Source organism: Lichenostomus cassidix, chromosome 14 (assembly GCF_008360975.1).
Source record: "Lichenostomus cassidix isolate B80296 chromosome 14, HeHo_3.0, whole genome shotgun sequence".
NCBI lineage: Eukaryota > Metazoa > Chordata > Aves > Passeriformes > Meliphagidae > Lichenostomus > Lichenostomus cassidix.
Genome location: NC_139495.1, coordinates 6,774,150 through 6,792,657, shown reverse-complemented (window position 1 = coordinate 6,792,657; position 18,508 = coordinate 6,774,150). Strand labels below are relative to the sequence as shown.

General features: G+C 41.5%; 1 protein-coding gene across 8 annotated transcripts in view; it reads left to right on the top strand.

Moving 5' to 3' along the window:
* The first annotated feature begins 16,772 nt into the window (after nucleotides 1-16,772).
* Nucleotides 16,773-18,508, top strand: part of LMTK2 (lemur tyrosine kinase 2) — a 58,864-nt gene continuing 57,128 nt past the window's right edge. For all 8 annotated transcript variants that reach the window (XR_014855087.1, XR_014855091.1, XR_014855093.1 and 5 more), the window contains exon 1: nucleotides 16,773-17,133. Coding sequence is in view for 1 of the 8 variants with exons in the window: in XM_085074639.1 (XP_084930765.1) it covers nucleotides 16,980-17,133 (154 nt within the window). In the remaining 7 variants the exon portion in view is untranslated. The remainder of the gene's footprint in view (nucleotides 17,134-18,508) is intronic.

Here is an 18,508-nt window from a genome sequence, read left to right as displayed (position 1 = left end):
TTGGCTTCCTGTTGAGAACAGGTTATGTAACTCTTCTGGCTTTCTTTCCTCATAAAATAGGGTGGGGAAGATGATAACTGCAGAGAAAAGAATAATGCAGACATTCAGCCACCCTGCAGCATTTTAGAGAATCACCCTTGGCAGGTACAGAAAAGGTGTCCTTGAACTTCCACAGTGTCACTGCAGAAATTCTTTATCACATTCCATACTGTGATAAAAGAGCAGAATCAATAATTCTAAGAATGGGGACCGAGCAGCTGATGCTGGATATAAGTCTTAGGGGGCAAAGAGTATTTGAGAAGAACATGATAAGCCATCCAAGTTTCTCCAGTCCTCTGTAACCCATGTTTAATTTCAGTTAGCAAGAGCCAGCCTACTGGATGGTTGCTCCAGATTTACACCACGATAAGCAAGAATGGAAAAACAGGTACTTAAGGAATGAAAATTCAGCCATAAGATTGCAGAGAACAAAATGTCATTCAGTGATTAGTTTCGGCAATGGAAGAGAGTGCATTGGGTTTGAAAAGGCAGAGCCACACTGCACTATTAGGTGCTCCAGTGCAGCAGAAGGGGACTGGAGAGGAGAGCTGATCCATCTACACACCTACACACATCATTCTGCACATCAGTGTGCCCAGGTACAAATCACAGCTGCCTGGGAGGAGAAATACATTGTTTGGCTATGTCTCATCCGATGCACTGTGCACATTCCAGGCAGGTTTATTTTTTTGGAGGTGAAATCAAACAACCAACAAAGGCCCGGTGTTTCAGAGAAATGTGAAGAAAATTGTGCAGCAATGAGGATGTGCTGGTAGGAGCCCACTGGTCCCTTGTAACACTTTGGCAATCAGAAAACTCCATGAAGCATGGAATCCACACGCAAGAAATACAGAACAAGAGAAATCTAGTCTTGTTTCAAGCCTCTTTTGGTACATCCAAAACATTTATTGCCCACCGACTAATTTTCTTAGTTATGCAACTTATCTCTGGGAATATTGAGTTCCATATTAAGACTGTTCTTTGCCCTTACTGCTCCCTTTCAAAGACCATGCAAACATGTGATCTCCTTCAATAGCTAGAAATGTTTTCTATAGTTTTCAGTCTAAACATGCTGTTGACCAGGTTATAAAATTTTTATCCCACAGTCATGTTAACCTTTAACTTAGTTCTTTTCCAACTCTATTTATCTTAAGATCTACTTATAAAGGACTTGCATAGATCTATTTATAAAGGACTTGCATATTGTTCCTCCGCTGTCACACTGAAGTCATGTTCTTTTTATCTCTCCCTAAGACTGCTAATTCTGTAATTGCTCTAATAGCCAGTCTGCTCTGATTCCAGTTTAAGCTAATCTTTTTCAACACTGTTGACAGGAACTGTATAAATATTTCACACAAAATCTTAGCAGTGCCTTGTCTAAAAGTGCCAATATTTCCTTCTCTGCTAAGAATCTCACCTAACCCATCTGAACACTACATTATCTGTTTCCACAGCTGTGTTGTGCTGGCAGATTTGGCACACTGTCAGTCTATCAGAACACTCAGATCTTTTTCCTTCTCTGTTGCTTCCAGCTGATGAATCCTGAGAACATGACTTTGCAGTTCACATTATTAAATTTCTATCACTGCAGGCAAGAAGGTCATCTAATTCCAGTGTGGTGATCTGGTCCTCCTCAGGATTGGCAATACCTTCCAGCTTTTTATCACATGCACAGTTTTTGAGGTTGGGCCTGATTATATTCCTAGTTCATGGAAATGTAGATTATATGGTATTGCTCCAAAGTGGGATCCCTGAGGAACACCGTTGGGTAATTTGCTCCATTCTCGTAACTCCTTTTTAATTATAACCTGTTGCTCCTTCTTCACATTGCTTTTATATTAATCCCTATCACCTCTACTTTCAGTAATGATTTCCTGCAGAGCACTGTGTCAAATGATCTGTTTAAACCTCAATAGACTGAGTTCACTGCATTATTTCATTCTGGAGAGACAATTATCCTACTCAAGATACACCAGCTCTGTCTGATATACTCTACTCTGGTAAACCATGTATGTTTTCTCTATTTGCCTCCCTACAATTAATTGTTCTTTCTTTCAAAATTTGTTGTAAGACTTGGCATTATACTGAATTTTTAAAATACATTTTAGAATATGTATACTTTCTAAAAATATGTTTCAGAATTCAAATATTGCATTTGCTGTGCTGAAGTCCTAGGCAAGCTTTCATTGAAATTCTTTAAACACGGGCTGCTTTTACTTGTAAATTCGTATACCAGTTATTTCAGTATGCTAGGGAGGAGATTGTCTGTATTCCTCAATAGTTTTTTGCATGAAGAAATATACTTTGTTTCTCCTAAGACGTTGTAATTTCTGTTATGCTACCATTTCCTTTATGTCATTCCCATCTCTCATTTGCTTTATGTAAATCAAAGCAAAGGTCCTCATTGCTTATTCTTAAGCAACACCATCTCTTGTTAGCTGATTGATTATTAAAGAAAAACACCTTATACCATCCCTGTGTCCTTGATGGAGCTCTGCCATCACTGGTGGTATTTATTTTCTGCTTTAGGTCTGGGAAGTTAAAGACTTCCTTAAACAACAAATTGCAGTCATTACTTTCCTGTAATTTTACATCCCTTATAATTTAAATTCAAGTTTAAATAGAGGAAGGAGGCTGGAAAAGATCCTCAGCAGTATCTTGCTGGGGCGGTTTTTGTCATCTCTAGTCCGAGTACTTTCCACCCAAACAGAATTTATCTGGTCAGTGTGATCACAGATTTCTTCACACTCAGCCATTTTGTCAACATTCAGTGACACCCTTCCTCTCCTCTCATTTCTGTCTTCCCTAACGAATTCCCGACATACTGCATTAGTGGGACAAATCTGTTCTCAGCAGAAATGCAGAAGATCTCTCCATGCTCCAGCACAATTGGTGATGAGCTTTGGGTATCTCATCTTGCCTTTGACTTTGCCATTCTGTCTGTGCAAGACAATTTTTGAGGGAGACAGGGCAGGTCCTGTGTGAGGCACAGGGAGAGGCTGTGCCCTGGCAGTGCCCAACTGGTAACCAAACACTTTTCACAATCAAAGATGGCCTGAAAATAGACATTTGAGAGTTTAGCTGCCTGGCTGAACACCCTGACTCCACAGGTCCTCAGGCGCTGACTACCCTCTCAAGATTGTCTTAAGAAGTATTAATATGAAGAAAGAGTACAGAAGCATTGATTTTTGTGCTTATTGATTTGTTCACCTCTGAATGTTATATTTCTAGTATTTTTTCTAGCATCCACAGCCAATGAGAATAGTCAGGCACTTCCTATGGAGAGATCTACTTGAACTAATCTCCATGTCATTTTCTTCAGAGAAATTCTTTTAGCCACATCATGAAGGCATTCACTGAGGTTATAAATTTTGGCAGAGCCAAGGGAGAAATATGCTCCGACATACCTGATCCCCTGAATCCACCAGAGATTTGCTTCTTGGCACTGACTGCAACATGAAATAAAAAATAAAGGACTTGTTGAGAAACTACATTGTTGGAGTTCTTTTGGCCCCAGTCACTCGTGTCTGCACACACCCAGTTGCTGTGGCTGGGAGTGCCTCCAGACAGAGCTGGATGATGCAAAGCATTTTCCAAATGCTTGCACAATGAAGAATTGCCATTGTAGGCTTGGGAGCCACTGTTTTCAGAAAGTCAATATTGTGCATTTCTAGATTAGATTATAGCTAAGGGCATGCACTGTGACTGAAGCCTGAAGGCAAAGCATATTAGCAAATCTGAAAAGTGTTTTTTGTCTCCTACCTGAGGATGAGATTTTGGCTGCACTGCTCAAGAAATGCTCTCCCTTTCACCCATTACTACTGGCTGCAATGCATCATGCCTAATTTTTCAGAGATGTAAAATTAAATTAGACAGGAGGACAGCAGCAAAAGGTTCGGTGAATTGGAGAAAGAGTAATAAGTTTGTATCTGATTCATCTTCAAACCATTCCATCAGATCAAAAATAGCCTCTGTTCTTTTCAGAGATAAGTGCCAGCAGTTCCACAGAGTTTACAGTTTAGCAGCTCTTGTCAGAACTTCTGCATTTTTCTGTGTAGCAAGAAGAGTTCTTTAACTGCAACATCATTAATTCAGATACAATAACTCTCTTGTTATCTGGTAACACTTTTTGACTATGTTTCCTCAGTGCTGTTCTCATGCCTTTCCACTGTAGTGTATTACAGAAGGATTGGCACTTACCTGGCATATTGTATCTGCAAAATGCTTTAGTAGGTCTTAATTAGTAGTTCTCAGAGTGTATTAGGAGATAATTTCTCAATAGAGAGGATAGGAACAGCAATATTAGTATTGAAATGTATCACTGGTATTTCTGTGGGCTGTTTGATGCTCAGAGTATTTTTTTAAGAGATATTTGGTCAGAAGCACATCTTTTGAGGAGTTTGGGGATTGATTACTACAAAAGGACAATAATGGGTTAAAGTCATGCCACAAGTACAATAGTTTGTAAAAAGATAGAATGGCTGGCAAAGATTTTTTGGCCTACTTGTAACAAAGTGTACAGGCCTTCTTCCCACTAGCACAATGTTGGGAAACTATCTGAAATTTCTTGTTTTCTTGGTGAGGCACCTGGGTCTCTAAGAGTTCTTTTTCCTTGCCTGTGCTGAAAGGTGGCTGAGACAGGAGGTTATTTCACCTGGGGGAAGAATTACACGTGGGAAGTGGCTGCTGAAATAAACACTTGATTTTGTGTCTACCATTTTAGGATGCAGAGTGAGCAGGAGTCTTACCTAAAATTGGTGAAACAGTCCAGCTTGTGTGATTCACAGCAGTAATTCTGTGAAGTCTGGATAACCAACGCTACTTGGGCTGGAAGCACCATTGGGTAGAAATGATTTTGTCCATGATTTCAGCTCTTAGGCAGAATGTCACTGCAAATAGTACCATAATTAAACACTGATGATGAAAATTGGGCGAATGTGTGCTCTGTTTCTGAACATCATCTTTCAGCTCCAGCTCAGGGGGAGTTTTGCACATGCAGCAGTACATGTGACAGCTTAATAGAGATGGCAAGGATACGACAGTATTAATGATATAATTAACACCAGCAGTATTTTAGTATAGTACCTAACTGCCAATATATGTCTCAGGTCCAGTTTGGGATGACTGATTGGTTTAGAAAAACATGCAAAACATGTTGTTTTGGTGCCTTTACAGTCAAAGCAATTACCAGTTCAGCTTTTCATAGTCTGCAGCATCAATCCAGGTCTTTTCAAAGCATTATATTCACTTCTTTTTTTTTTCCCTTTCTTTTTTTTTTTTTTTCTTTTTTAATAACATAAACCTTGCAATGGAAAGTCTTGTTCTGACTGCAAGGCAGTATTACCAAATCAGGATTGTGACCCTGTGAGGTGCGCATGAGTCAGCATTGGGTTGTAGTTCTGACTACAGAATCAAAGTGCAAAGACTTATTTAGCTTGTGGGATAGAGAAGCTTTATTCAATACCTCACATCTCATTCTACAACCTGAAGATGCACAATGTGAGTTTCCAGGGGATGTTTGCTTGAGCTTGAGCAGAAGGGAAGGTCTCAGCATCTTAGCCTGTTTTTTAGGTCACCATAGATTCATTAGCATTTAGGGAAAATGTTTTATGAGTGATCACACAATTCTTTATTCAAAATTGTATTGTACTGTGAACTACATGTCACTGAAAATACAGAATAATCTTTCTTGTTTACAGAACTAGACAGTCTAGACTTGAATTTATTTATGGTATTTATTTAAAGCTTCAGTTTTGACCTAGATCCAGTTCTCATTTCTGAAAGCTACATAAAGTTCTGACTTGCAGCAATTTTTTTCTTTAGGCCATTAATGTATATTTATGGAAAATCAAGAATTCCAACCTCTTACTACCTGAACCAGGTATTATTTTTAACAAGGATCAATTGATTCTATGTAAAAGTATGCACAGGATACCTTGTGGTCCATATATATTAGTTATTAACTGCTTTAGCTTGACCTCCCTGGTTTTACACACAGCAGTGTCAGGAGAATTAATTGCATCAAAGTCTGTGGAGAGGAAAATCAAGGAAGAATTCTCTTCACCCCAAATTAAGCTCTAATACTGCAAAGCTGTCATTATGTGTATCAAAGGCTGTTGAAAGTCATGTTGCTGGGAATAACTAGAGGGCTTGTTAATGCAGTCATGATCATCTTTCTGACAGAAGCTCACTTTCAGGAAATGTGATATGAAATTTTCCTTAGGTTCTCATCTCATTCCCATACTGTGTTTATTTCACTCTTAGTGTGCTTCATCTTTAATTTCTCAGTTAGGAACTAATTTTTCAGCATCTACAAAACTGTATAATGAAAGATAAGCAAGTCTGAAAGGAGTCTTAAGTGAATGCAAGTTACATTTTCTTTTCCTAATTTTGGGAATGGGAGTTTCTTCCACCTATTTGGGTTGAGGCCCTTGTGTAAATAGGATCATATTGTGCTTCTAAACATAGCCACAGATCCTGGTTTCTGCTTCTTGTGGTTCCATTTGAAAGGCACTGTTTTCTTCCACGTTATTTCTAAGTGGGTGTATTTCTTCCTTTCTGGTAAGCTCTGCAATATCTTCTCAATCTCTCAGGGGCTGACCCTTCACTCTGTGAATGGCCAGAACTACTATTGAAGTCTGTAGCAGTTAACAAAGGGCAGAATCAATGAGGGATTCTGGCAGCTTAAAAGCTTACAGAATTTGTAGCACTAATGTAGACATTGTTTCATTGGGATTTTATATGCATTCTTACACATATATGTCTATCACATGCAAATCTATCTGTGGAATGCTGTTCCATCCTTCCTCAGGAAGATTTTTTTAAGATCAGGCAGTAGCCTGAGTTCTTCTGCCAAATATAGTAACTTGAAGCAAAAAGTAAAAGCATATCAATAATAATGCAGTAGACAGAGAACACAGGAATGGCTGTTCTACTTCAAATCCATTTGACTGTGTCTCCTTTATGCTGAAATCACTGCACAAAACAATCAGACACAGTGTAAGAGTCTCTTTCTGTAAATAAACATGGCTATATATGATAGCTGTTCCCGGGCCAGATGATGAATGAGACTCAAAATTACATACACAAAATGCATGACCAATTGCATATTTTAATTTGTAATTACCACAAGTGCTTATGCTAATTGCTTGTTGTGCAGTAGCAGTAAAATAAAACGTAACTGGTTTAGTGTTTGATGTCAATCCATTTTCAGTGTACAACAACTGATTTATTGGTCTTCTGAACCAATAAATATTCTTTCTCTATGTGAATGATCTATATATACCTAGAAATCATTAAATGCAAGATTCCTTCAACATAGGATCAGCAAATCCATAAGTTATTTTATACCTGCTGTGTTCCAAGTTGGGACCTTCATATCTATGTCTTATTTAGATTTTTTCCTCTAAATGTGGGCTGAGCATTGTGTTTTCATTGTACAGCACTAAACATACTTTCTCTGATATTCTATAATGTCATGCAGTTCTATGCAGCAGCACAAAACTCTGCTTAAGGGGAGAAAATAGCCAGAGCCATCTGGAGAGGTACTGAATTTCTCAGCAGTGGACAAAGTATATTTCAGACAAGGACGGGAATGACAGAGCAGAAGAGAAGTTAGGTCACATATGGGAAGCAGTACCCCTTGGTGACCTCTTTGGACACCAAACCAATGTGTGGCAGAGCTCCTGTGTGTTTGTCACTCAGAGTTTGCTCTATAAGGAGAACTGTGTGCATTAATTGAGTCATCTGCATAAGTGCCACAGCACCAGAGCGTACAGAGGTGAGCCTGGGTTCAGCCTGTAACTAGTTCTGTTCAGATCTCTCTGGGAGTCATTGGCAGGTGATGGTGGGGCACACACAGGATCTCCTGCCTTGCAGTGATCAGCTTGATGTTCTAGATGATCTTCCTTCTTGCTGTGGTTTAACCCTAAATGGAAACTGAGCCCCATGCAGCCTCTCACTCATTCCTGCCTGGTGGGATGGGGAGAAAATTGAAACAGTAAAAGTGAGGAAACTTGTGAGTTGTGATAAAGACAATTAAATGGGTCATGAAAATCCACACACCCAAACAAAGCAAAACAAGGAATTCATTCACCACTTCCCATGGGCAGGCAGGTTCAGCCATGCCAGGAGGGCAGAGCTCCATCACTGTAACAGTGACTTGGGAAGGCAAACACCATCACTCCAAAAGTCCCTTCTCTATTCTTCCACCAGCTTTAAACCTGGAGCATGAAGCCTTGTGCTCTGGGATATCCCCTGGGTCAGTTGGGGTCAGCTGTCCTGGCTGTGTCCCTTCCCAGCTCCCTGTGCACCCCATCCTCCTGTCTGGGGTGTGGGGTGAGGAGCAGGAAAGGCCTTGACTCTGTAACCTCTGCTCAGAAATAACAAAAACACCTCATGTTTTCAACACTGTTTCCAGCACAAACACAAAACACAGCCTCATACCAGCTACTGTGAAGAAAATTAACTCTATCCCAGCCAAGCCAGCACACTTCTCCACTTTCTCTCCCATTAGCACCTCATCTACAGGATAAAGCTCACAGCACGAGACCAGGAATCCTCAGAGTGGATATTTCCTCTGCAGTGGGTCTGCCCAGGCAGGGAATCTAGATCAGCATGGAGAATGTTAACAGATGGCTGCCAGGCTTGTGTTTGCCAGCTGGAGAAAAGCACAATGCAGCAGGGATGTGTCCAAGCCCTTTGCCAGTGGTGGGACCAGCCAGGGAAGAGAAAAGCTCTTGTAACTGTCCTGATCTCCAACAACTATAAGCAAATCTAGGCAGAGGAAAAATCAGATCTCACACACTGATGTTACTGTTTATACACAAAGAGCAGTGGAATATTTTCTTGTATGACAGGAGTATTTAGTGTGTAGGAATGTGAGTTGTATTAATTTGCTTGATAAAAATAACATTTTCTGTACCTACATGCAGTGATCCAGCATTTTGAGACATGTCTTTAAGAAAAATAAATATGTCTCAGGGTTTGTGTGGGATGAAGATTATATTTGGGTAAAATTTAAAAGTGGTCCATACTTTGGTGGATAGTTAAGCTGTAAAATTTAACCAATGAAAGGGTAAAAGTGATAATCTTGCTTTTACCAGCTCAGCAGTAAGCAGAGCAGGTGCAAGCCATGTTTAATCCATGACCCCTGGGAAATGGTAATGTTCGTTTCTGTTGTCTTCGTGTGCCAGATGCCAGGCTCTCCAAATTTCTAATTGAGAGCACTGCCTAGAAAGACTGATAAGGCACAACTGAGCACCTGGGTCACATCAAAATGAGAAAAGCTCTTTAACTGCTGCTTGTTGTAATATCCCACTGCAGGCAACACCTGTGGTATGACTTTATAAATAGATAACCTGAGCTGTGCTCACACAAGAGTAATTCAGAAGTTGTCAGCTTGTTAGGCAGTTTTCCAGCCATGTGCTGATGGCACATGTTCATAACCCAAGAGGAAATAATTCTTCCTCTATAATGTATTTATATAGTACATTATGACATGAAGTTATGGGGGGTTTGTTATCTTTAAAATTCCTAGTTTGCTTCTGCATTAAAGGAACTTTTAAGCAGATCACATTAGCATTTTCTGATGTCTTGGAATAGGTGTGTCACCTGCCATGTTCTAAAAATATTTGGATGGTCAACATTACTTAGCCCTGTTAGCACACACTTGGAGAGGTATTAAACTTTTGGCAAAGGGGCAAAGGTGCTGATAACTGTTTTCACATCTATCTTAATCTCTTATGATTTTTTTTCTTGATTTGCAGTGATAGTCACTGTACCCCCTGGAGTTCTCAGCATGGAAACACCACATCTTTTTGGTATTGTCTGCAGATCTGAAAGAGATCCTCTTGCTGAACATACTACAGCCCATGGGTTTTGGTTAGCTTTGGACCTTTAGACTGAATTTCCTTCATGTTCAAATAATTTACATTTGAAAATATGAAGAAGAAAATGCATTTTGTCAGCTACCATTTCTTCCTGATTACTCAGTGTATATAGAGTTTGATTCATGAGATTCATATAGAGTCAGCAATTTGTCATCAAACCCCTTTCTACTCTTCAGAAGTCATTTAGATTCTGCATTGTCTGATAAACCATAAACATCCCACTAAGGTATATTTGTTGATTTTTACGTTGCTTTGATATCAGAAGAAAACACCAGTTCCCTGTAAAGACAAATGCATTTTTTATTTGGATTAATTTTTCCTTTCTGGGATTGGAGATGAAAATTGTAACTATTGACATTTAGTGAATGAGATTAGACCTTTTTCACTAAATTGTTAGTGTTGGGGTTAGAAAACCCGTTACAGTGAGTATGAGCCTTGCTTAAATTCTCACTATCTTTTTATCTGTCTGTATTTTATAATCCTACAAGCAAAGCAACTTCACCTGTAAGATTACAAAATGCAAATAATTTTGTAAACCTGTTTCTGTTATATTAGCTTTATTAAAAAGATAAAGGGATTGTAGAAGAGACCAGGGCTTTGATTCTTGGATGATCTTTGGACTCTCAGACTGCAAGGATAAGGAAAATGAGCTACATATTTCAGGTCTGTTTTTGTAAGTAACCAGTTAATAAGTAAACTTTTAAAATAAGGTGCTGTCCTCAAGAGGGCCAAGGTTTTTTAAAATGCGTCTGATATTTGTTTTAGATGAGTTGTTCCTTGTCTGAGGTATAAGCTTTGCTCTTTGGTTTTTATTGCCTTCTCTGTAATAAATTTTCAGAGGTATTTTATACCTCTTTCTCTTCTGATCACCAAACAGTGCAGAAAGTTATAACACATCATTACCTTCTGTAAATGGTTCTTGTTCTGGATATGATTTTTTTAACCAATAATTATTAAAAATAATGGAAACGTCAAAAATTTTTTCAGTTTACATGGGCAGGATATATTGGTGTGTGCTCCTGCCTCAACCTACAAGATTCTTCCTGATCCTACTTAATCTGTCTTGATTCACCCAATTCTTCACTGTGTAATTGGTCATGTTGAAATGTCAGTGCTCTGGAAGACAACATTCGTTAATATAAGAAAAATACATAAGAAAGCATTAATTTTTCAGTACAAGGTAGATCATTCCCTTGCAGTGCTGCAATGAACTGCACCTTCCTCTGAATCTTGGCTCCTTGTGTTTTTCTTCCAGGTGTGCACTTCAGCTGAACATATCAAGACAACAGCTGTCTCTCTGTTAGCAGCTTCCTTACTCTGTTCTTTTATCCTTTTCTGGATTTGCCCTCCAGATACAAGTTCTTTTAAAAAATCTTTTAAAATTCTTCTTTTAAAAATTCCTTTTGTCAGTATTACAAATTATTTCCAGATTGGGATGAGCTTCCCCCCTACACAGAGTGGTCCTTAGCCTGAAGTCTTTGCTTATGCTTTCAGTAAAACTGAGTATAGAAGCGACTGTTGAAAGGGAATTCAAGTGGTCTAAGATAATTTCTGGTTTAATTTTAGAGCAGTTGCATAGGATTGGGAATTAAAGATATTTAAATGAAAGGTGAGTGCCTGCATATGTAAAAAATTGTCCTTTAATCTTCCCTGAGTTTCAGCTTGCTCAGTGTTAATGGGAACTAGTATGAGACTTTTTCTTGATTGTTTTCTATGAAGTTGGGTATAAAGTGGTATGGAAATGGAAAGGACTACCTTAATAGACAGGTTGATCAAGAATTCCCGGTTTGACAGAACTCCAAACAATTTTTCTTTCAACAGGTGACACATTCAAGTGGCGACATATAATACTCGTAAAAATTTAGTATTAGAATTCCAATTTAGAGAGACATGCAAATCATATTTTATCTTGTGCTCAAAAGTTTGCCTTCCTTTATTGAAAGGCTTTGTGATGAAGAGATTCCTGCAGTTCAAGAGGTCTAGAAACAAATAATGCTTTTTCGGCATTGTGTAAGCAGAGTTTACATCAACAAATAGTTAAACATGGCTAATTACAGGAGCATTCTGCTCTTGGAGCCTGGAGATGGTCTGTTCCTCAGAGGCACTGCCTGGTTCTGTACCTTGGGGGTAGTTTTACTAAACCCTTACACTTAGGCAGAAGTGGTGCTGAACTGTTCCTTTGCAGAAGTGCTGCTCTTGTCACCTACACCTCCAGTGTAAAAACACCCAGAGCCTCACGCGGTGACATTTGCTTTTTTGAGCAGCCTCAGATAGGACGAGTTCTTCAGACTTGCTGAGCAGCTTCCCCAGCTATTGCCTTCATGAAAGTATTGCATGAGGAGAGGCTGAACTGCAACCTTGTTGTTTGATCTGTTGCTTCTTACTTGGTCTGTTTGTGAGAATATTCTTTCTGGTTTGCTTTTCTTCCCCCCTTGACACACATACAATGTATATTTAGATCAGGACTGCATTAGACATACATTTGGTTAAATGGTTTCTCACTCTATTCAGTCCTGCTTTGCTGCATCTGGAGCAAAATTTAATAGTCCACACAGTTTAATGTTTTCTAAAAATACATTGGAGAGGGTGGAAGGAATTTCTAATGTAGATGAGAAAGTTTTACAACAGCTTCTTTACAGAAAAATCATAACTTTGCATTTCCTTTTGTGTCAGTGGAAATTAATTAAATCTCCTATACCTTTGGAGGGAATAGACACACATCATTTCTCTCTCAAGATTTTGGTGGAAGGTTCTACAGGAAGCTTTAAAATACAGATTTATCATCACAGATGTGTCTTTTATTTCAGCATTGGATGGTTGTCAGTGACATAAAAACCAGCTTCAAAATTGGCATGAATTGGCAATTTGGATGGCAACATCATCAGAGTAACATGTGGGGAAAAAAATTTACCCACTTGTGACTCTATATTTTGTAAACCAGGATGGAACCCTGTTGAGAATAAATTTGTACTGATGTTGGCATTTATGCTTCTTGGAGGGTGTACTTAAATGCTCTTTCATAAAAATTAATTCTTTTGACTAACTCCATTGATTCCATAGAACAGTTCAGTGGACTAAAGCAAAATGAATTTAATTTCATAAAGTAAATAAAGTCAATTTAAATTAATTGAGTAAGATACATTTACAATTATGATCCATCTTCTTATTTTAATGTTAAAACTTATTCAAAGTCTACCTGTTTGAATCCAAAGTAAGCAGGACCTTTCCAGTCAGGTCCATCAAAATCCACTGGGTATTCCTGAGTCAACAGAAGCAAAACCTGTACTAAATCTTCCAGGATGTTAGTGGCAGATGCAAATCCAAATATTAAATATTTCCCAAGAGGAATGCAATTCCTTAATGATTTACAACTAACAGGTTAAAAAAGAGCCGTTTGATCTTTATTTAACACATTTTAAAATTAATGCAAACTGAATTTTCTACATATATTCCAGACATATATTCCAGAGGTTTGTTTCTCCATGTTCAAGCTTAAGCATGTGTGGGAAGAAATCAGAGAGTTCTGACCTAAACCCATTTTCGAATGACAGGTGGATACTAAGAGAAAGCAAGTGACACAAATGAGAAAATTTCTTTTACTGATTGTTTTAAATACAGTTTTCTTCAGCCAATTTTCTTTGAAATGTGAAATTCTGGATGCTGGATTACTGGAATGGAAAAAGAAGCCTCCAGTTATAGAAAAACACTATTAGGTCAGTGATGACTGAAGGTGGAGGTTAAAACCAGTGATATTTATTTTGTCTCTGTCAGGAGGAGAAGCGAATCACTCTGTTGAATACAAAAAGACAACACTGACAGGGAAAGAAAGGTTGCGTTTGAAAGGATGAGACATGATTCTTTTGGGGGGAGGGAGGGCAGAATGTGTGTCTCAACACTCATACATAGAGAAGCCAATCTTTGAGCTTAAAACAGGGATCTGGAATAAAGAGCTGCGTCCTGTGATCAGCTCTGTTCCTGGTGCTCGGTGATACTGTTTTGTAGTAAATGAATTGTGAATCTTTTGGGGCTTTATTCACAGTTACAGCTGAGGACCTTTAACACCCCTCTGGCAACTTGCTCAGCCTGCTAGACAAATATTCCTTCTGCACCAATAATGTTATAAAAAATATTGTAGAAAACCAACTGAAAATAAAACTATCAACATCCTTTAGTTGATCCAATTATCTGTCTCTAAAAAAAGGTTTTAACACTTCCCACGCAGAACAGCAGCTTCAGTAATTTGGCAATGATAACAGTGCATAATCAAGAAACACGAGGCTGTGATACGTGGTAGCATGTCCCATTTTGTGTATAGGAAGAGTTTTGTTTAAGTAAATCTGTTTTCTTTTTATGTACCTCTCAGATTACTCACTATTAGGTTGCTCATCCCATTAGTATCATGTATTTACCACAGATATTTTATTGCAGAAATTGTAAATGGGTAATCTAACATTCCTGAGGATGGAGATGGGAGACAGGCTTTGCATCTTTGGGGTTGTTTTGATGTTCGTGGTGTATTTGAAGATAAGGAGTAAACTGTGACTAACATGTAGAACAAAGGATTGGAAGGTTTGGTTATTTAGCTTCCACCAGTGAGTAATTCACAGCAAACCTTAAGTGTCCCCTCATTATAGAATAGTGCTCTAACAAGTCCTTGTAATGATATGCTGCCATAATGGCTCAGATGATATTACAACATGATGTTCTATCAGAAAATGACATCAAAGGCCCAGCATTCCATTATGATAGGGTGGCTTGGGAAATCAAGCAGCCTCCTGTGCTGAGATGCAATGAATTGTTTTCAGTAGTGAAAAGAGAACATCCTTGCATTGTAGACATGCTGGAAGGCTACAAAGGAAGGTTTAAAGTTCATGTGTGTAGCTGCTATCAATCTCAACATTATTTCTGTGTGGAATTTGCATGAAGTCAGTGACAGAGCTCAGAAGTACTTCAGACCCAAGGCACTGCAGTGATCAGGACACTGGATCTGCCCATGTGGTTCCACCACAGAAACACAGGGTTGTCTGGATAACTAACATTACAAAACGTGGATCTCACGTCAGCTGGAAGGAGTCACATTCTCATCCAGCTCTGGTGTTCATCCTCATGGGAGGGAGATGGGAAAGAGCGAAGAATAAAGGACTATCCTTGATTTTTCCACGATATTTACAGTGCAGACAGAGAAAGACCTGGCTATGTCATCACCAGCCTCAGTTTTACGACAGTGAAGAGCTAATTATATTGCATTGGTGGCTGTTTGTATGTGGGAAAAAAAGGTCATACATATTATATGTCGTAAATTACATATCACTCATTTTAAAGGGGAGGGATCACATTTTGTCTCCCATACATGAAATCCAGAGACAGCCAGACAAACAATATTCTGAGATTACTTTTAAAAAGTAATTCATTTTAAGCAGCATAATGCATTTGTAACAATTTACTAAAGCAAAGAAGATTGTATTCAATTTTATTATTCAAGTAAAATATTTCCTTTGGAAGGGAAACTAATTAGAACATTAAAAAAAAATGGGTCATTTGGTAACACAAGTAGTGTCTTCAACCAGACAGAGGATATCTGGGGTTAGACACAGACTTGGTAAGAGTAATTTGATTTAAATATATCCCCATGGTAGAAGAAATTCAGAGGGACAGAGGGGATTTAGGTTTATGTTTTGTCTTCCTGGACGCCACGTTTCAAACACTACTTTGAGCACAAACCCTTCCTTTCATGAATTCCCAGGGGTGCACTCATTGTACATTTCTTTGGACAATCTGTGCTCCTAAAGTCATTATATAATCTTGACGTAATTACCCTTTTTGTTAAATTATTTGGAAAACGAAAATCTAGTTTGTTGGTCTTACAGTATTTCCCTATTTCCTTACTGCAGAGAGGCCCTGATTCCTTAGGATTAACGCTTACATTTATGCTGCTTAGAGCTGACACCTCATTTTCATGTACTCAAAGTTCAGCAGAATCACAGACCTAAACGGGAATAATCTTTATTTCTAAATCCTGCTGGTATCAATAATTTAACAAGGTCACCTCCAGCCCTGGAAGCAGTCGGGCTGCAGAGGGAGGGTGTTGTGCCCATCCCGGAGTCTAACCTGGGGCTCATCGCGCTCCCGCAGAGGAGCAGGAATCCGCCGGGCTCATCCCGAGGAACGGCAGGAGGGGCTGTGGTCCCGTAGGGAATGGCTGGGCCAGCTGTGGTCCCCCAGGGGCTGATCCCAAGGGACGGCTGGGGCTCTGTGCTCCCGCAGGGGCTGATCCCAAGGGACGGCTGGGGGTCTGTGCTCCTGCAGGGGCTGATCCCGGGGCTCTGAGTGCCCGCAGGGCTGATCCCGGGGCTCTGTGTGCCCGCAGGGGCTGATCCCGGAGCTCTGTGTGCCCGCAGGGCTGATCCCGGGGCTCTGAGTGCCCGCAGGGCTGATCCCGGGGCTCTGAGTGCCCGCAGGGCGGGGCGCTCCCGGGGCAGCTCTGAGGGGCTCCGCGCCCGGACCAGCCCGCGAGGTAACTCGGCCGCCAGGGGGCGCCGGCCCTACCGCTCCAGCGGGTCCTGTGCGTGGGCTTGGTCAAGCCCCGCCCCCTTCCCCGCCCCGCCAGCCGGTTGGCGGAGCGAGCCGTCAATCCGAGCGACGCCCCGCCCTCCCCAACAGGCCCGAGCACGGCTTGATTGGCAACCGCGCGCCGCCGCTCTCGCGCCGCAGCCTGCCCTCGCCCTAGCTCGCCCTCTGCAGGGCAATTGGCTGATGTAGCTGTCAATCACGGATTAGCCCCGTCCCAACCAGTGGGGCCGCCACCTGAGCTTGAGGCGCGGGTTGATTGGTCGATCGGGCTGTCAATCAGCAGCGCGCCCCGCCCCGTCGCGGTCAGGTAGCCCGGAAGATGGCGGCGGCGGCGGGGGCTGGTGGGGTTCTGTGAGGGGAGCGGCGGCGGGGCCGATGCCGCGGAGCCGGGGGGCGGCGGCCGCCGCGGGGGCTCCCCGGAGTCGCTGAGAACCTCGAGCCCCTCGTTTGGCGCCGGCCCTCGGCCCGGGAGCGGACAGCATGCGGCAGCGCGAGGGGCTCGGCGGGAGCGCCGAGCGGCGGGGGGGCGGTGGCTCGTGGCCCCTCGGCCCGCGACACCTGCTCGGGCTCGTCCTTCTGCTGTGGCCGTTCGTGGGGAGCGGCGAGGCGGCTCCGCTGCCGCCAGCAGGTGCAGGTGAGGCGCGGGGGAGCTGGGCTGGGGGTGCGGCTCGGCGGCGGGGCCCGGGAGCGGCGGCACTGCGGGTTTCCGAGCCCCGTCCCTCCCCCGTGCTGCGGGCACGGCTCCGCCGAAGCGTCGGGAAGGGCACGGCGGGCGGATGGGGCTCCGCGGCTGTAGGTCACGGCTCTGCCGGTGGCAGTGAGCGACACCCGCTGTGGATCGCTCAGACCCCTGACACTGAGCTACGGGCTCGTTCTGTCTGTGTGTTTACCGCAGACCTTCTTCCTATGGTGCTGCCGTTTTCGCCTGCACAGAGCTGGGCGGAATTTTCTTTCTCTGGTTTTGCCTGTGAATCACCGGGACTCCCGTTCCTGGGTGGAGGCTCTTCAGGGCAGACGGTGCTTCCCTGTTTTCCGGTCAGATTAGTCGGATTCCCCCCCGGCCCCCCCGAGCCCATCTCTCTAAATAGTCATGCAGTTCACATTTATTTCTCTCGTATGTTAGGTAATGCTAACTTCCTTCGATTTCCCTGCTTATTTTCCTGTTTGTCTTAAAAGCACGAACTAACCAATATGTCCTCGCAGTCGCAGGAGTGACTGCTCAAAGGTTTTTTAGGACTCACAGGTACCGACTATGTCTTTGATTAATTTTTATTGTTGGTGTTTCACTGGGACACGAAAGCATAGCGTTGTAGTGAGACTGCATTTTGTTAGGGTTGGTTTGGTTTGAATGTGTGCTGAGATTTCCTTCTAGCCATGAGGAGTTGTACAGCTTAAATAGACAAGATGTTGAGGGAGGAGCAGGAGCAGTGGGGAGGGAAAGATAGGAAGCACAAAGATTAGGTAATTTGGCTGCTCTTCCACACGAAGAATAAAAACTGAGAGTGGAACCCATACTTCCTTTATTTTTGGACCTGTGTCCCTTTCCCAGTTTTTTCTTCCCAGAACATTTATGAATTGTTCATAAGTCTCTCCCTCCATCAGCCTGCTTTGAGGTCTTTTATACTTAGTATAAAAGTAAACTTCTGAAAAAGAGAAAACTATCAGTCAAATCTTTATTTCCTTTGATGCTAAATGATATTTTTTTCATTTATAAAATACTTGAGGTTTGTCCAAATAATATCAATTAGTCATTGAGCTGTAAGGTAAGACAGCAGTATCAGTTCTGCAGGGAGGATTTTTCTGGGTCTTACTTTTCCTGAAATGCACTTAATTTTTCTATTTAAAGGGAAACATCAAAGTGTTCTTTTTTTTAATACAGTTTCCTCTTTGCTATGAGGACTGTGCATGTACCTTACAAAGATGGGGGAACAAAGCGTAACATCCATGGCACTGGTAAAAAGCTTTATTCTCAAAATGAAAAACTGATTGGCCAAATTGCAGGACATAGT